This window comes from Lithobates pipiens, unplaced genomic scaffold (assembly GCF_037356315.1).
Source record: "Lithobates pipiens isolate NorthernLeopardFrog02 unplaced genomic scaffold, aLitPip1_a1.2 Scaffold_13, whole genome shotgun sequence".
In the NCBI taxonomy this organism is placed as follows: domain Eukaryota; kingdom Metazoa; phylum Chordata; class Amphibia; order Anura; family Ranidae; genus Lithobates; species Lithobates pipiens.
Genome location: NW_027507718.1, coordinates 352,052,525 through 352,071,014, shown reverse-complemented (window position 1 = coordinate 352,071,014; position 18,490 = coordinate 352,052,525). Strand labels below are relative to the sequence as shown.

At 39.1% G+C, this 18,490-nt stretch overlaps 2 protein-coding genes across 5 annotated transcripts in view; one reads left to right on the top strand and one right to left on the bottom strand.

Annotated features, from left to right (window-relative positions):
• Positions 1–5,599, top strand: part of SPMIP2 (sperm microtubule inner protein 2) — a 187,836-nt gene extending 182,237 nt beyond the window's left edge. For both annotated transcript variants that reach the window (XM_077477126.1, XM_077477127.1), the window contains one exon: positions 5,406–5,599. In XM_077477126.1, the coding sequence (XP_077333252.1) occupies positions 5,406–5,459 (54 nt within the window). In that variant the 3' untranslated portion in view covers positions 5,460–5,599. The remainder of the gene's footprint in view (positions 1–5,405) is intronic.
• A 1,501-nt stretch (positions 5,600–7,100) lies between these two features.
• The window catches only part of FNIP2 (folliculin interacting protein 2), a 104,940-nt gene continuing 93,550 nt past the window's right edge, over positions 7,101–18,490 (bottom strand). For all 3 annotated transcript variants that reach the window (XM_077477125.1, XM_077477122.1, XM_077477123.1), the window contains 2 exons: positions 15,779–15,894; positions 7,101–14,450 (listed from right to left, as the gene is read on the bottom strand). In XM_077477125.1, the coding sequence (XP_077333251.1) occupies positions 14,372–14,450; positions 15,779–15,894 (195 nt within the window). In that variant the 3' untranslated portion in view covers positions 7,101–14,371. The remainder of the gene's footprint in view (positions 14,451–15,778; positions 15,895–18,490) is intronic.

Genomic DNA, 18,490 nt, shown 5'->3' with positions numbered 1-18,490 from the left:
CTTGTTGTTAATGTATTTGTTTGTTGGTTGTTATTGTTGTATTTGGTTGTTGTTTTTGATGATTGTAGTTGTTTATTGCATTTGTTGTTGTTTGTGAATGTAGGTTGTTGCCAGTTGTGGCTCTTGGTTGGCGTTTGTTGATGTCTGTTGTGATTGTTGCTGCTTGTGGATATTGGTTGTTAGTGGTTGGTGTAGTCGATTGATGTTGTTGCTGGTTGTGCTTGTCAGTGGTTGTTTTTGTTATTGGTGGTTGTGTGTTGCAGATTTTTTTTATTTGGTTGTTGTAGTTAGTTGTGATTGTTGTGTTTGGTTGTTGGTGGTGGTTGTTTGTTGTGGATATTTCTAGTGGTTGATGTATTTGGTTGATGCCGGTTGTTAGATTTGGCTATTGTAGTTTGTTTATTGTAGTTGGTTTCAGTTAGTGGTTTTCGTTACTGGGCGTGGTTGTTTGTTAGTGGTTGTCATTTGTTGTTTCTGCTGGTTGTTAGTTTTTTGTTGCTGTTTGTACTTGTCAGTGGTTGTTGTAGTTAGTGGTTATTGTTGCATTCGGTCACTGGTGGCTACTAGTGTTGGCAGTGTTTGTTGTTGCTGGCTGTGCTTGTTGGTGGTGGTTGCGGTGCTTGTTGCCAATTGTGTTTGGTGGCTGGTTGTTATATTTGTTTGTTTGTAGTTGGCTGTGGTTGTTCATATATTGAACTCACCTGGATGAAAATACCTTGTCCATGTGGTGACAGCTGAGAAAGTCTCTCTGGAAATTGTCCGCTCCTGATACATAGACTGCAGAAATGACTGCACAGTGAGTTTCTGTTCACAAGAGAATCTGGTTTGTTTCCTTTACGTCAGCTAAGCTCCTCTTGCCCCCTGAATTGGCTGTTAAATCAGATCTTTCTCCAGTGCAAGAGAATTCTCTCTCACTGAGGTAGAGTGTTGTGTGAGGGGAAAATGATAAGAAGTGGCAGCACATCCAGGAATTAAAGTCAATGACTTTATTGGGAACTGCCCGCCTCGATGATGGAAGCAACTATCATCTTGATACCCAAGGCAGGGAAGGACCCATTGGATGTAGCTTAATACAGGCCGATATCTTTGTTATGCTCAGATGTCAAAATCATAGCTAAGGTATTATCAAATAGGCTGAACTAAACCGTTACAAAACTTGTACACCCAGATCAAACTTGATTTATCGCGGGAAGATCTACCAGCATGAATATCAGAAGGGCATTTCTAAATATATCCAGACGCCATCGGAAAATAAAGGGTCAAGAGCTATTCTGTCCCTGGATGTAACCAAAGCTTTTGCTAGCCTAGAGTGGTAGTACTTATGGCGCGTTTGAGAAATTCCGGTTTGGGTCTTCTTTTATTGGCTGGATTAAAATGATGTATAAAGCCCCTAGTGCAAAAGTAAGAGTTAACAATGAACATTCTGAAAATATAGAAATGAGCAGAGGGACAAGGCATGGATGTCCATTGTCCCCCTTGCTTTTTGCACTCACAATGGAGCCATTGGAGACTGCAGTTAGGTCAAACCCTGAGATAAAAGGGTTCCAAAGGAAGGGGGGGGGGGGGGGAGGAAAGAATTGCATTATACGTGGACGATGTTCTCCTTTTTTTTTTTTAGGAGATACTGGCCAATCCCTTAGGAAGGCAATTAAATTAGCAGAAGACTTAGGAATTTTTACGGGGTTAGTAATAAACTGGGGGAAGTCCGAGTTGCTCCGGGTCGACCCTCGAGATGCTGCATTGGTGGTATCCCAAATGGAGGTTGTAGATACAATGAAATATCTCAGTATTTAACAATAGATCCCAACCAGTAGATCAACAAAAATATAATACCATTATTGAATAAATTTAAACGAAAGTGTGATGTCTGGAGTCGGCTCCCCTTATCGGTGGAGGGCCGACGTAGTTTGATTAAGATGATATGGATGCCACAACAATGCTCCAGTATGGATATGTAAAAAATGGTTTAAAAAATTTGAAACTTTTCCGGGAGTTGATCTGGAAAAAGGGTCAGGCAAGGATCTTGCTTCAGACATTACAATTACCAATGGAGAGAGGGGACCTGGTGGTACCCCATCCTAGGAACTACTATTTGGTGGCGCAGCTGCAGCATCTGGTGGGCTGCGAATCGGGGGATGGGGGAAACCCAGGCGGCAGGATAATGATGACAGGAGCCCTGCATGAAACATTGGTTGATGTATTAGAGGCAGATTCCTTTCAGTATAAAAACTCCATAATAAGTATGGTGGGTAAGGTATGGAAAACAGTAAAAACACTGATGGGATATACAGGACTGTCAAAATATACACCCCTTTGGGATAATAAAAACCTACAGCAGGGGTATGCAATTAGCGGACCTCCAGCTGTTGCAAAACTACAAGTCCAATCATGCCTCTGCCTCTGGGTGTCATGTTTGGGGCTGTCAGAGTATTGCTATGCCTCATGGGACTTGTAGTTCTGAAACAGCTGACAGGTCCGCTAATTGCATATCCCTGACCTAGGAATTATTATTAATAGGGAAGATTAAAGCATGGGAAAGGTAGGGTATTACCAGGTTGATCCAACTGTATGATGGAAGAATTTTAAAAACATTTTCAGACCTGAAAAAGGAATATGTTATACCACAACAATCATTCTACAGATATCTACAGTTGAGACATGCCCTGGCAGCTCAGTTTGGACCACATATACCACAGTGGGTCAAAACCCCTTTACTTCAGAAGATATTTAAAATAGATAAGACTAGAGGGTTTATATCTCTGATATTGGAACTATTACATATCTGACCATATAAGGCCCTTGACCCCCCCCCTAATCAAAAGAGGAGATAGGAAGAGGATATAGGGGAGATTTCAGATGAGCAGTGGAGGAGCATAATGGCACTAGGGCCAATGATATCGGTCTCTCCCTCACAAAAAATATCACATCTGATGTTGGTATATAGGGCTTATTAAACTCCCAAGAGATTGTTCTTGTTTGGAAGGAGAGCTGATGACAGTTGCCCTAGATGCCAAGGGTACGGAGACCTTGTACATATGGTATGAAGATGCCCAAAGCTGTTTCGCTATTGGGGGTGAGTTGTGGAAACCATAAATAAAATCTTTGGGATGAGGGAGGGGAGAGGGATAAAGGAGGGGGATATGCAAGGAAACATGGGATAAAGAAGATGAGAAAGTACTGAAAGAGAATGTGTTTCTAATACTTGTTATATTTCTTTTCTTTATGTTGTATGGTATTATGATGATTTGTATGGAAGAAGAAAAATTTAAGATTAAATAAGGAGAAAAAAAAAAGTGTTGTGTGAGGGGGAAAATGATAAGAAGTGGCAGCACATCCAGGAATTAAAGTCAATGACTTTATTGGGACTGCCTAAAAAGATGAAACATGACACACAAATGACCCAAAAGGTGCTCAGTAGACTTGTTTATGTAAAGTTTTGCTGCCAGTAGGATATATATGGTGTGTAAAAAAAAAAAAAAATTAAAAAAAAAGTACTTCACAACCTGGGAGTAGACCATTGTAAAGTCCTCATGACAAAGACCAAAAGGAAGCACCTGAGTATCTTATAAGGGGTCTAGGCAGAAGTGGCAGTAAGATGTGGGACATATGGTGCAATTTACCACCTGATCATCCACCTAAAACAAAGCTTCGAGTGGATGAGTTTTAACACCAAGTTTAAAAAGATTACTCTGTAAAGTGAATACATGCAACAGTCCCAAGTGTGTACAGTAATATTTAGTGACCCAGGGTTATCCTCTTACCTGTCTAGCTCACTGATCTTGACTTTACCAGTAATGGTGGGCATGCCCCTGGGGGGTTGGGGTTCAAGATTAGGGCTCCACACGGATGGCTCTGAATTGCTCCCTGTGGCTGTCTACTGTGCATGTATTGCACAAGGCGAGTGCTGTATTAAGTTGATTGAAGATTCCAAAGATAAAATAAGGTCGTTAAGCTAAAAAAGTGAGTGACACTTGTTGGACTTGGAAGACTCAGTTGTGGTTGTGTCCTCAAAAGCTTACCACTGTCCAATAAAGCAGGAATAACCAGCCTATAAATAGAAATTCTGACCGTGTGTATGCTCCATTGACTTTTACTGGCGGAATTTCCGCCAGAAAAAGATTGAGAGCAGGTTCTCTATTTTTGAGAAATTCGGCTCGTCTGTATGCAATTCCGACGCACAACAAAAACACTCATGCTCGGAAACAATTTTCCGCATGTTCGGAAGCATTGAACTTAATTTTCTCAGCTCGTCGTAGTGTTGTACATCACTGTGTTCTTGACGGTCATAAGTTCAGAGAACTTTTGTGTGAACGTGTGCATGCAAGCCAAGCTTGAGCGGAATTCTGTTGGAAAAACCATCCAAGATTTTTCCGATGGAAATTCCGCTCGTGTGTACGGGGTATTAGGTTTGTGTTAGGCTGGGTTCACACTGCTGCGGTGACGAGATTGGATGTAATTCGCACCGCACTGCAGTGCAAATCACATCCGATCTCTGTGCAATGCGAGTTCAGCCATACAGACAGTATGGCTGAATTCGCATCGCATCCGGCCCAAACTCGCACAGGACCCTTTTTTTGGTCCGCAGCAGAATAAGATCGCATGGGTGTTCAAACCATGCGATCCGATTCCTGTCTGAGTTTGCAGATCACACTGCGATATGCGAACTGATCTGGGGGTGTCATTAACTTTTCACTGACAATCCCAGCAGTTCGCATAGGGCAGTGTGAACTGCTGCCGGGAGGCATGTGATGCGGGAACCCGCAGCAGATTCTCAGCGTTCCCGCATCGCAGCAGTGTGAACCCAGCCTTAGGGAGGATGCTATAAATAGATTAGCAGAGCCCTGAAAGATTCAAGGGACAGAGCTGAAAGTCTCTACCTATGAGGAGAGGGGGCATGTGCCTTTCCTCCAATCAGCTGTCTTGGCTGTATGCCCAGGCTTCACTGCAGTGCCAACCAGGAAGAGAAAATCTCCTTACACAATGTGCACTTTCTAAACAGTATATACAGATGAAGACAGCAGATTAACATGTAAAACTTATGTAGGGAGATTAGTTTTATCTTTGTATATCTGAAATGGTTCACTTCACTGGGTATATGTATAGGTTTACATCCACTTTAAGGGTGCAAACTGCCCTCTTGATAACACTGTAAAATACATCTAATCCAATGCATAATTAAAAAAAAAAAAAAAAAAAAAAGGGTAAATATGTGATTATGTCGTTTAGAAAACTTGTACGCAGTCACACCAATATATTTAAGTACAGTATGATGTGGGATTTTATTACAGCTGGGACTTTCAGTCAAGTAGGGCACTAGCTTACTAAATATCTGCTTTGTTTTTCATATTTATAGATGGATTGTGCTTTGACAGTTCTGTTTGATAATGTGATACTTTCTTCCCTAGGATAAAAGTGTTGATGGCAGCATAAGAACTGAAGAACAGAATAATGGTTTATAAGCAGACTCCTTGTGGAGCCAACTTGGACACATCTTCGTGTGTATTCACATGCTACTGCTTACAGAAGAATAACCAGAAAATAGTGAATGAAGACCTAGGTTTTGTGGCTGGAGATGAGTGGTATTAAACTATCTTACTTACTTCTTGTAAATGTGTTATTTCCAAATCTAATATTTTGCAACACTCTTTGTGTGGGTTCTAACTAGGTTAGTAAACCTGAATTCAAGATATGGAAATGTTTACATGGTTACATTGGTCCAGTTTGCACCAATGTAATTATGTATGTGCCATGCTTTCGGGATCCCTGTGGAAGCTGGAAATCACCAATGCAGATCACTGTGGTAGTGGTTAGAGGTCGACCGATATATCGGCCGATATTTGCCATTTTTTAATTAATCGGCATGGGCCGATTGTGCTGATAAAAAGGCCGATTTTAACTACAGCGCGACTTGCAAATGACTTCTGAAATAGAAGTCAATGCAAGTTGCCTGAGTCTTCAGTGAAGCGACTTTCCTCCTCTCTGGGCAGTCTCCCAAGAAAAGAGCAAAGAGATACAATGTTTACACTTCTGAATGAATTGAGCTTTGTGTGTAGAGTTCTCAGTTTAACCATTTAAAGACTAAATCTTTTCTGACACTTGTTGCTTACAAGTAAAAATCCTGTATTTTCTGCCAGAAAATCACTTGGAACCCCCAAAAATTATATATATTTTTTTAGCAGAGATCCTAGGGAATAAAATTAAAGGGGACGAAATTTTTTTTTTTTTTAAATTGGCCTAACATATCAGCCCAAAAAAAAAAAAAAACAAAAAAAAAAAAAACAGGATCATATATTGGCCATCGGCCACCGTGATTTCGAAATATCGGCATCGGCCAGAGAAAAACCCATATCGGTTGACCTCTAGAAGTGGTGCCTACTACAGCAATTTCCAGGTTCCATACCTACAATGGTCCGAGCTAGTAAAATTTGCCATGCCTTCAACAAGCTTTAACCACTGGCCAACTAGTGCAAATCTTTAACCCCCTTTCTATATTGTGCATCTTAGAAACTTCTTAAATAGGTATTACTAGAGATGCACATGTAAAGGAATGTGAGCAAACATTTATTTATTTACTTATCACCTTTAGGAAAGTACTATTCGTCTTGTGGTCTGTAGCTACGAACCTGACAAGCATGGGAAGCAGAAAAGTGAGCAGCGAGATAGCCAGACAAATAAAAAAGAAAAAAAATCAGAAATGAGCTATGGCAGCCCTGTGGTTTCGGAATGGCCATTCTTTTTAAATCTCATATGGTACACACTACAGAGAGAGACTGAAGTAGGGAAAGCAGCGGGAATGGAATAACGCTAGCTTCTTTAACAAATAGTACAAATCTCACACCACTGCACTCACTGGCAAATATCTGCAATAAGCATTTGTCAAAGTGTTCTTCACAAGGCATTATAGCAACAAAGTCCAGAACATAAACGTGCTGTAAAAACACAGCTCCATTTACCTCCATTATTCTGGGCAACCTTCACTCGCTCTTACCAGGCCTGAGCTGAAAAGTTTACTATTGCAGATAACCATAGCACAGGGTTATGAGATTAGTTTTCATTTATTGCATAATGAACACACAAGATAATAAAATACACATAATACATGTATTCAAAAGGTTTATTGCACCAAATGCCACATAAAATATATTTAAGATGATATAACAGTAAATTATATATATATATCCCAAATTCAACTGACAACTGTTCAATGAATACTATACAGTGCAAATAATATCTACCTAGGAGACAGTGCCACGCACACAATCACGTTAACAATGTCTCCTGCTATGTGGACAGCATATTCATACATACACAGTAAGACTGTCTGCATCAACATCCAATTCGTCACAAAGAAAAAAAGATGACCAGATGGGGTTAGGTTCAATCTGTACTAAAAATATACTTCTAAATTAAGCAGCAATATAAAATAAAAGTTCCAGAATTAAGTGTTATCTGGCCTCAACACGGTGACAGCAGCTCATTTTAACAATACACTAACATTTAGTAATGTTAGACTCTTTGCAAATACGATAAGCTTAACATCTGTACGTTTCCTCCATAAACACACCGAAATGGATTCAAATCCAAACTTGTTGAAGCAGAATCTACTTGAATACTGCTAAAAAAAAAATTCTAAACGCAAGAGGGAAAAAAAAAAAAAAATGTATAACTCAAAACTCATAACTGGATTCTTTTTAAACATACAAAATAACTAGCATCCATGTCTTGTGTAGTGCATTTCCACCCAGCTTACACAACACAGTAAAGTGAATTGTGATACATTTGAACGCAGTCTGGTCTATCACTTCACTAATAATTACACAATGCATTCTTGAGGTGTTTTTTCCCCCCCATTTTAATGAAAATTAAGACTTAAAGAGTCACAGTCCTAACAATTGAGGTAGTAACGTGAAGAAGAGACAGTGACCAAGGTCTGATAATTAGTGTTTTATATGAATACATTTAAATATTGACTTAAGCAAGTTTTATTCACCCTTAAGGATGTAACCTGAAATTATTTTCTACCATATTTTACCGATTGGTTACGTTGAGCTAGCATACAGCATCATTTCATGGCCTTGCTGAATTTTTGCAGTAGTGCAAGGTGAGCAAGCTTATATAAAATGTTATACTATACCATAAAATATTCTGCTACAAAATTACCAGTGCTGAAGATCTCATTCCTCAAAAGGGCTGGTTATAGGACATTTCATAAATTATTAAATGGCTCTTCAATTTAAAGCAGAAATCCAGCAAAAACACATGGCCTGTAATGATCTTGCCCAGCATAATTGTAATGGGATAGTGTTATTTGTTTAAGCAGCCTATGTACTCAGCAAAAATAGTACCTTTGTACAGAACAATCCTTTTCCTGTAAGAAGCTCCAGCTAGACGACTGGTTTTCTGCAGTCCCCAACATGCTCCCAGAGAGAAACCTTTCCAGCTCTCATTCCTGAAGAAGGACTCCATCATTTGTCATTTCTCCTTTGCTGCATACAAATTTTTTTTTTTAAGGAGCCAACTTTAACAGTTGCATAAAAAGGTATTTAGAATTACATTTTATATAAGTATTATTTTCAGAATTCACACCATTTAGGCAATTTACTGTAAGCTTCAGCGTGCGCCTGAAGTTCAGTTTCAAAAGTCAGTGTGAAATAGCATGCATGATTAACACTTTACAAGCCGTTGGATTGTCTATTGAACCAGCAGATGGCAGCCATCAGTTTCCCAGTGCTGGGCAGAAAAATGAAAGGAGAATCTGACTGGTTGCTATGAACAATGCAGCCCCAGTTTGTTTAGGGCTCATGCACACATGTTTTTTTTAAATACTGCTTTTAGGGGCATCTGGCATTTTCTTTCTGCCTCTAAATGCCCCTTCAGGTTAGTCAGGTTTGGAGGAAGGAAAAAAGAAAACAAAAAAAACACCCCCCCACTGCCAGCGCATCCAGGAGCAGCTATGTTTTGGCAGAAAGAATAACACTTGACGCATGTAAACGTGTCTAATTGTGCATTACCGCCCATGCTTTTGACACGTCCAAACACGTTTACAGGCATCAAGCTTTATTTCTGCAATAACGCGGCTGTCAAGAGGAAAGACATTTAGGAGAGGTTAGACAACCTATGTGCATGGGGCCTTAGTCATTTCCATTTCTGGAAGAATCCTTTGCAAAAGGACTATAGGCAGCCAGCAGCTTTTATATTAGGTAAGGTTTTAGCATTAGAGTCTCTATTCAAAGCAAGGAATGCGACAGCACAGGCTTTAGGACCAGTCCTAACAGATTTAAATTTTGAGTCAAGCAAGATGTTACTGTCCAAAAAGGTTAAGATATATTTGGGAGGGTTCCCATGACTGACCACCTCCTGGACAGCTTATTGGACCAGTAGTCATGCCAAAGCACTGGATTTAATATCAACTGATCACAAATCTAGTCAATGATAACAGCTGATTAAAAAATCCAGTCAGTGTCCTTACCTGTATTCATAAAGGATCCTGATGAGATCTAATTGCATGTCTACAAATAGGCTACTGGCCTTAACTTCCCAGTATATTCCTATGAAAACCTCATCTGAGTATTTATAGTACAGATATAATTATATCATGCACCCTCCACTGGTCTCTATAGGTGTACATAAAGAAGAGTCTCTCACTGGGAATTTACAGCTATTGAGACCTATGCCAGAACTTCCACATTTGATTAAAAAGGATTCATAATTATACATTTACCTGAAAGGGTTCATAAAAGAAAACCCAACTAACAAATACAGCAATCAAAATGCGGTTCTAAAATCTGCCCATGAAAGATGGGGCTGAATCTTCAAGAAAACTCTCCCAACTAATGCAAGATTACAGTATGATGAAACAAACAACAATGTGGTGGTGAAGAACCAGGAGGTACAGAGTGAAGCAGCCCAGAGCAACCAATCATATCTCAGATCAATTAATCATACCCTATTAGACAAGAAAGGATTTAGGGTTGGCTGCTAGATATTAAAGCATTGTGCGCACCATCAATACTCTTTTCACTGCCTTACTGAAGCATTTAGATTCCTTGGGGCTTAGAATGGTCATTTCCCTCTCACCATGGCACAACCTGTAGATGTCTATTGGGTTTATCAGAAACGAATAAGATCAATGGGGATATTGTGATTTCTGCAAAACCAAATAAACTCTGCACTAATGCAAAATAATATCCTGATGTGATCGAGAGTGTTTCTGTAAAACAGAACTATTATCTACAAAATACCCATAACAGCTTACGTTTGTAGCACTATTACTTTGAGTGTGATGAAAAATAAGCAGTTTTGCAAACCGCAATCCCTTTAAAATTGGTGTCCAAATGTACCCAAAGATCTACTTTAAATAAATTTAAAAAAAAACTAACAGCTGCCAACAAAAAACCCACAGATAGTTGCAAAAATTATGCATCAAACATGTATAGTACTGTTCATTTAAGTCCAATAAAACCAATATAAAACAAATTACCATCCCCTTAAAATGTAAACAATTTGATATCTAAAGTGTTAACACTTTAAGATTTTTTTTTTTTTTTTTACATTAAATGATGGATAACATTTAAAGATTAAATCATGTCCCTTTCCAAGTTCACTGTGTAAAAAGTTTTAATGAAAGCATCAATACACCACGTGGAACGGTCCTTCACTGCCACCAACACATAGCCGTACTACTTACTATGTGGTTTAAAACCTGTCAGTGGAGGTCTCTTAAAGTTTAAACCCGCTCAAATGGCTCACAGGGCACTTGATTCAGAATGGTTCGCTACTATCAATCTCCACATGCCTTCCAATAAGCAACTCGGTCACAACTGTAGATCTGAAAGAGGAGTTACCCCAGGAGGATGTGATTGAGACTGAGGACCTGGACAGAAATATTTTGTGCATCACATTCAAAATCAGAGAGGTTATGAGCTCCACCAGCGTCCAGACACTGTCTGCCTGTGAGAAGTTGCTTATTGGAAGATGTGGAGATTGATGCCAATGAGAACATTCTGAAACCAGTGAGAGCCATTTGAGCGAGTTTAAGTGCCAAGAGACCTCCATTGATAAGGGGTCAAACCACACGGTAAACTGTTGGTGGCAGAGAAGAACCTTTCCACGTAGTGAATGGGACTTGATCATCATTTAATGTGATCTTTTCACACTGAATGATGGATAGCATTATTATTTAAAGTGGTAACACTTTAGCTATCAATTTGTTTTTGTTTTAAGGTAATGGTAATTAAAGTTGCATATTGGTTTTATTGCACTTGAAAGGAACAGCACGATACAGGTTTGATAAATAATATTATGATTTCCACCAATATACTGCATTTTTTTTTTTTTTTTTTTTTACTGAACTGTACCTTACATTTTATATGTACCATATTTCCTGTAGGTGCCTTTGTTTACTGCCCTTTCACGTGGTTACTGAAAAAAACAGAAGAACTAGCTTCAGAGCCAGTTCACGCCATAGAAATGCAGTCCGGATGTGTTCCAGATGCTTTTCTGCATGTGCATTTTTGATGCAGTCCAATGCATTTTTTTTCCCTCTTTTCTTCATCTTAATCACTTCCGTACCACGCACACCGATATATATCCTAACTCTGAAGAGGAATATCGTTGTTATGGCAGCAGCTAGCTGCAATAACCCCAGTAACCTCTTCTTCGGCCGGCAGTCCGGTTTCCGATAATGGTGGCCTCTACGGCAGACTCGTCGCCAAAGATTGCTTTTATTGGCGCACTGCCGCTTACTGGAGCCATCGGCAGCAGCGGAGACAATAAGTTCCTCTGCCATGCTGGGTATGGACACGAGTGAGGGAAAGATAGCCCCAACCAGTCTCCATACCATTGCAGGGCGGAAGCAACATCAAAATGTCACTTCCGCCCATAGCTCTTAAAGGGCCTTTTTTTAAATGACAATTATTTTTTTAATGATTGCATTTTAGTGTAAATATGAGATCTGAGGTCTTTTTGACCCCAGATCTCATATTTAAGAGGTCTGGTCGTGCTTTTTTTTCTATTACAAGGGATGTTTACATTCCTTATAATAGGAATAAAAGTAACTTTTTTTATTTTTACACTGTTCTTAAAAAAAAAAAAAAAAAAAAGGGTAAAATAAATAAGAACTTTTATTTTTTTTAAACACGCCCCGACCCACCAAGCTCGCGTGCAGAAGCGAACGCATACGTGAGCAGCGCTCCCGCATATGAAAAACAGTGTTCAAACCACACGTGAGGTATTGCCGCGAGCAACAATTCTAGCACTAGACCTCCTCTAACTCAAAACATGCAACCTGTAAAAAAAAAACATGATCTTTCACAATATATAAAAAAAAAATGGGCTAACCTTACTGTTGTCTTATTTTAATTAAAAAAAAAAGTGTATTTTTTTTTCCAAAAAAGGTGCGCTTCCAAGACAGCTGAGCAAATACGGTGTGACAGAAAGTATTGCAACGACTGCCATTTTATTCTCTAGTGCAGTGTTTCTCAACTCCTGTCCTCAAGGCACACCAACAGGTCATGTTTTCAGGTTTTCCATTATTTTGCACAGGTGATTTGATCAGTTTCACTGCCTTAGCAATTACCACAGCCATCTCATCTGCGGGAAATCCTGAAAACATGACCTGTTGGGGCGCCTTGAGGACTGGAGTTGAGAAACACTGCTCAAGTGTGTTAGAATTTTTTTTTTATAATGTTTAGGGGTTCCAATAAATTTTCTCAAAAAGAGGCTCGGCCCTTAAGTGGTTAAGGACATGTGCGTTCTGGTGCATTTTTTATGCATTTTACAGCGTTCCAGTACAGTCCCAGTGCAGGAAAAATGCAGCATGTTCTACTTTTTTTTGGAACTGGAATGCACTGGAACAGCAAGCACTGGTGTAAAACTATGCCATTGAAAACCATATAACCTACTTTTCATGTGTTTTTGATGCAGAAAAAAAAACTGCATGGACTGAAGTGTCAGCTGTCCCTCGTTTTGCAGCACAATTTTGGTAGGACTGGAAGGGATGGTTTGGAGAAAACAGGCACATATTCAGATTTTGGCATATATGAAACAGTAATATTGCACCAATGCCTGAAGCATCATGCCTCCTACATGTAAAATGATGATGTCAGGCATTTGATGGATATCAAATATTGCCTTCAGGCCACGGTTTAAATTTTCATCAAATTGACCACAGCTCACGCCTTTTCAAAGGAGGACTAGGGCCCTGCTGCACAGACTTTCAGCTCAGCATTATTGTTCATGGGATTTAAACTTTCTTGTATATAGGTGTAAGGGGAAACATAATTCAGCAGTCAGACTACTTCCAAACATTTGGCTGTCACTAGCGGCAGTGCCCCATTGTACTTTTCCCTTCTGGGATGTGTGAATCACAGAATGATATTTGGGGAATGCACAATACAGAATCTGATGCACCAGTCAAAGTTAAGGATCCAGGTAAGTCACCACCTCTGCAAAGTAAACTTAACGCAACAGAACTGCTGGTGCTGACACTGCAGGCTGAAAGTGAACTGTCAAAAATAGCCAATATCCTACACAGCCATAGGAAAGCATACTCTTGGCATTGTGCAGCTTGCAATCAGGCACTGGGAGCTTTGACTGTGTTAGAATACTTAAAACAGCCCCAAGTTCCCTGGATTTCTTCATGTTCCTCTTACAGCTTCACTACTTGAATACTTCCTACGAAGCCACTGAAGTCAGAACTGCCTGTCTGCATGCTTGCTGAAGCCCAATAATTCATTAAATAGTAAGGTTGAACAATGACCATCCTACCAGGAAAATAGAAACTTCTATACTATATATATATATATATATGCAAGATTATTCCACTTGTGTCAGCCAAAAGGATTACAAGAGTTGTCAAGAGTCAACTGATAAATATATGGCCCCGAATTAAGAGAAATTGATGGTGAATGAGAATAGTTCCCATGTTTGTGTTACAAAGCATTTCAGCACAATCCTAGCATGCTATAATCCATACATTTTCTATTAAAAACACGCTGCCATAAACGTACAATTGATAATGCTCCAAGTAAGAGCAAAAAAACAAAAACAAAAACAAAAAAGGTAGAAAACGGAAAGATATATACATCGTCCATTGAAGAAAATCCTAACAAGCATGCAGAGTCAAAAACGCTTCTGTAGTGTTTGAGAATTTCAGACTTCTCCTTAATTCTTCCCTGTGAAACGACAGAAGGCCACGGGGGAAACACCATAATGCCTTGTACTTCATGTAAACTTTTAAAAAAGGTGTCCCCTAGGGGTTAGAGGGGCAAAGGAGTTTATGGTAGGAAGAAATGGCAGCACAATCCACTGGCCCTTCTTCTGATTGGTTGCCGATTTGCAGCTTAAGGAATGACCATTTGTAGAACGCAGCTTATAAAAGGATTTGTGCAACATGGGGTGAATGAGTACTTGCCACAGCTGCCAGCAGAGGTAAGTCACTGGATTCAATCCTAAATTTGTACAGAAAAAAAAAAAAGAAGTAGTTAGAAAATAAACTGACAGCACAAAAAGCAATATATTGCTTCACTTGGGTTACCCCACACAGAATTATAAATACAAGTACTATAGTTAAATGATAATTCATAGAAATGGTCTTTACTTTAGTACACAGAGGAGGTTAAGAACATCGCTTTTATAGATTGACAAATGGCAGTACATTGTCCTGTATGAATGAGAAGCTCTTAGTAAATTGTGACAATGCCAATTACATTGGAGGAGATGAAGTTGTGTCAGCTACCCATCTCTTCCACAAACCGTAATTGCTCCTAGGCAAAAAAGGAGCCATTATGTCAACCGAGTCCTATACACATTGGAGCAGTCTATATACAGGGGTACCCTACTATTACTGTGGAATGATGTGCTCCAGCCACATTAGCGACATCCACTTTTTCAGTTTAAGCTTTTACACATTTTGTAATATACTATTATATATATATATATATATACACATATACATACACACACACACACACACACACACACACACTATGTATATGTATAGACAATCCAAGGTTGACTTCTAATGTCCATTTCCTCTTGCCCTGTACAAATTACCTGCATTGCAGGATGTACAAAAAAAAAAAAAAAATGAAACCAAAAGGTTGTTATACTTTCGTTACCACCAGTCTTCACATCGCCGAATCAGAGGCGTAGCTTCAACATCCTTCTAGTAAAATTCCTGGGAAATGCAGCACAGGTAAAATTTTGCAAGAAGACACTTCAGTCCATTTCCCACCTTGAGAGATCTTAGTTGCTCTGTATTCCCCAGGATTTTTATAGACTTCTCATTCTCACCAATGGAATAGGGCAAGATACAAAATCTACAATTTTTTTTTACAGATCCATTTTATTCAAGAGATGATATTTACAGGGGTTAGGGACCCAGATACTATAATTGGGCCATGCATTTTAATACAAAATCTGCTAAAGATCTTCACAAAAACAGAAATCTGCATGTTAAAAATGTTATATATATATATATATATATATATATATATATATATATATCTATATCTATATATCTATATCTATATCTATATCTATATCCACACACACACACACACACATTATATATATATATACACACACACACACACTTAAAAGCTGCATACATAACTTTCTGATCTCCTTACAGTCTTTTTTGTGTACCCCTTCAAACAACCCATTCATCGGAACACCAACTATAAAAAAAGCATAATTTGTCTCTTTTAATCCAAAGAATAGATTTGAGTATATTACATCAGATTTAAAATACAAAATTTTGTTATCAGTTACTCACCCCAATACCAAACCAAGCTCTTTTACATGGACTCTCTTGTGGCCCCTTAAATACTCTGACAACATTTTACTCTTGAAATACAGCTCTTGTAACTTGTCTTCTAGATACATCACGCACTAAGGGTTAAATATGAAAACAAGAGCAATTAATAGATTATACGTCATATATATGAATAACACAAAAACTTCTTTGACTCATGGTCAGTGTTTGGCTGAATCCATTATCATTCAACTTTGGTTATTCTTTTTAAAATCATAAATCACAACAGAAATTACCCAAATGACCCTGATCAAAAGTTTACATACCCCAGTTCTTAATAACGTGTATTGTCCCCTTTAACATCAATGACAGCTTGAAGTCGTTTGTGGTATTTGTGAATGAGGTTCTTCATCTTCTCAGATGGTAAAGCTGCCCATTCCTCTTGGCAAAGCCTCCAGTTCCTGTAAATTCTTGGGCTGTCTTGCATGAACTGCATGTTTGAGATCTCCCCAGAGTGGCTCAATGATATCGAGATCAGGAGACAGAGATGGCCACTCCAGAACCTTCACTTTATACCGCTGTAGTCAATGACAGGTCGACTTGGCCTTGTGTTTTGGATCAGTCATGTCGAAATGTCCAAGTACGTCCCATGCGCAGCTTCCTGGCTGATAATGTTTCTCCAGTATTTTTGGATAACTGCATTCATCTTGCCATCAATTTTGACCAAATTTCCTGTGCCTTTGTAGCTCACAAATCCCCAAAACATCAGCGATCCACCTCTGGTTTCCCAGTAGGAATGGTGTACCTTTCATCATAAGCCTTGTTGACTCCTCTCCAAATTAATTATGGTTGTGGCCAAAAATCTCAAATTTAGTCTCATCACTACAAATTACTTTGTGCCAGAAGGTTCGAGCCTTGTCTCTGTGCCATTTGGCGTATTGTAAGCGGGGTACTTTGTGGCATTTGAATAGTAATGGCTTTCTTCTGGCGACTCGACCATGCAGCCCATCTTTCTTCAAGTGCCTTCTTATTGTGCATCTTGAAAACAGCCACACCACATGTTTTCAGAGAGTCCTGTATTTCACCTGAAGTTATTTGTGGCTTTTTCTTTGCATCCCAAACAAAATTTTCCTGGCAGTCGTGGCTGAAATTTTAGTTGATCTACCTGACCAAGGTTTGGTTTCAACAGAAACCCTTGTTTTCCACATCTTGATTAGAGTTTGAACACTGCTGATTGGCATTCTCACTTCCTTAGATATCTTTTTATATCCCTTTCCTGTTTTATACAGGTCAACTACCTTTTTCCAAAGATCCTTTGACAAATCTTTTGCTTTCCCCATGATTCAGAATCCAGAAACATCAGTGCAGCACTGGATGAAAGATGCAAGCGTCTGTCAGGAGTCCAGAAACTCATTGACCTTTATACACACACACACACACACACACACACACACAAATTGCAAGCAAACAGATCACAGATGAGGATGGATACCTTTAAAAGCCATTCAAACCCGTTTGTGTCAACTTGTGTGCATGTTATCAGACCAAAATCATCAGGCTATGTAAACTTTTGATAAGGGTCAGTTGGGTAGTTTCTGTTGTCATTAGGATTTAAAAAAAAAATAAACAAAGTCGATTGATAATAAATAGCTTCAGCCAAACACTAACCATAAGTGAAAGAAGTGTTATTTTGTGTTATTCTCTGAAAAATGGCCAAGAAATCATAAATCTGCGAGGGTATATAAACCTATGAGTACAACTGTAAATAAATTATAATATATATATATATATATATATATATATATATATATATATATATATATATATATATATATATATATATATATATATATATATATATATATATATATATATATATATATATACATACATACATACATACATACATACACACACACACACACACATATACATACATACTCACACACTTAAAAATCCATGACTTTTTCTATGTACACAAAATGCCTATTTCTCTCAAACATTGTTCACAAATCTGTCTAAATCTGTGTTAGTGAGCACTTCTCCTTTGCCGAGATAATCCATCCACCTCACAGGTGAGGAATATCAAGATGCGGATTAGACAGCATAATTATTGCACAGGTATGCCTTAGGCTGGCCACAATATAAGGTCACTCTAAAAATGTGCCGTTTTATCACACAGCACAATGCCACAGATGTCGCACGTTTTGAGGGAGCGTGCAATTGACACAGGAATGTCCACCAGAGCTGTTGCCCTTGAATTAAATGTTCATTTCTCTACAATAAGCGGTCTCCATAGGCGTTCCAGAAAATTTGGCAGTAACTGGCCTCCAAAGGCAGACCACGTGTAACCACACCAGCCCGGGACCTCCACATCCAGCATCTTAGCCTCCAAGATAGTCTGAGACCAGCCACCGGGACAGCTGCTGCAACAATCGGTTTGCATAACCAAAGAATGTCTGCACAAACTGTTAGAAACAATCTCAGGGAAGCTCATTTGCATGCTTGGCATCCTCATCGGGGTCTTGACCCGACTACAGTTCATCATCGTAGCCGACTTGAGTGGGCAAATGCTCACATTCAATGGCATTTGGCACTTTGGAGAGGTGTTCTCTTCTCTTGAATCCTGGTTTTCACTGTACAGGTCAGATGGCAAACTGCATGTATGGCGTAACGTGGGTGAACGGTGTGCTAATGTCAACGTTGTGGATCGAGTTGCCCATGGTGGCGATG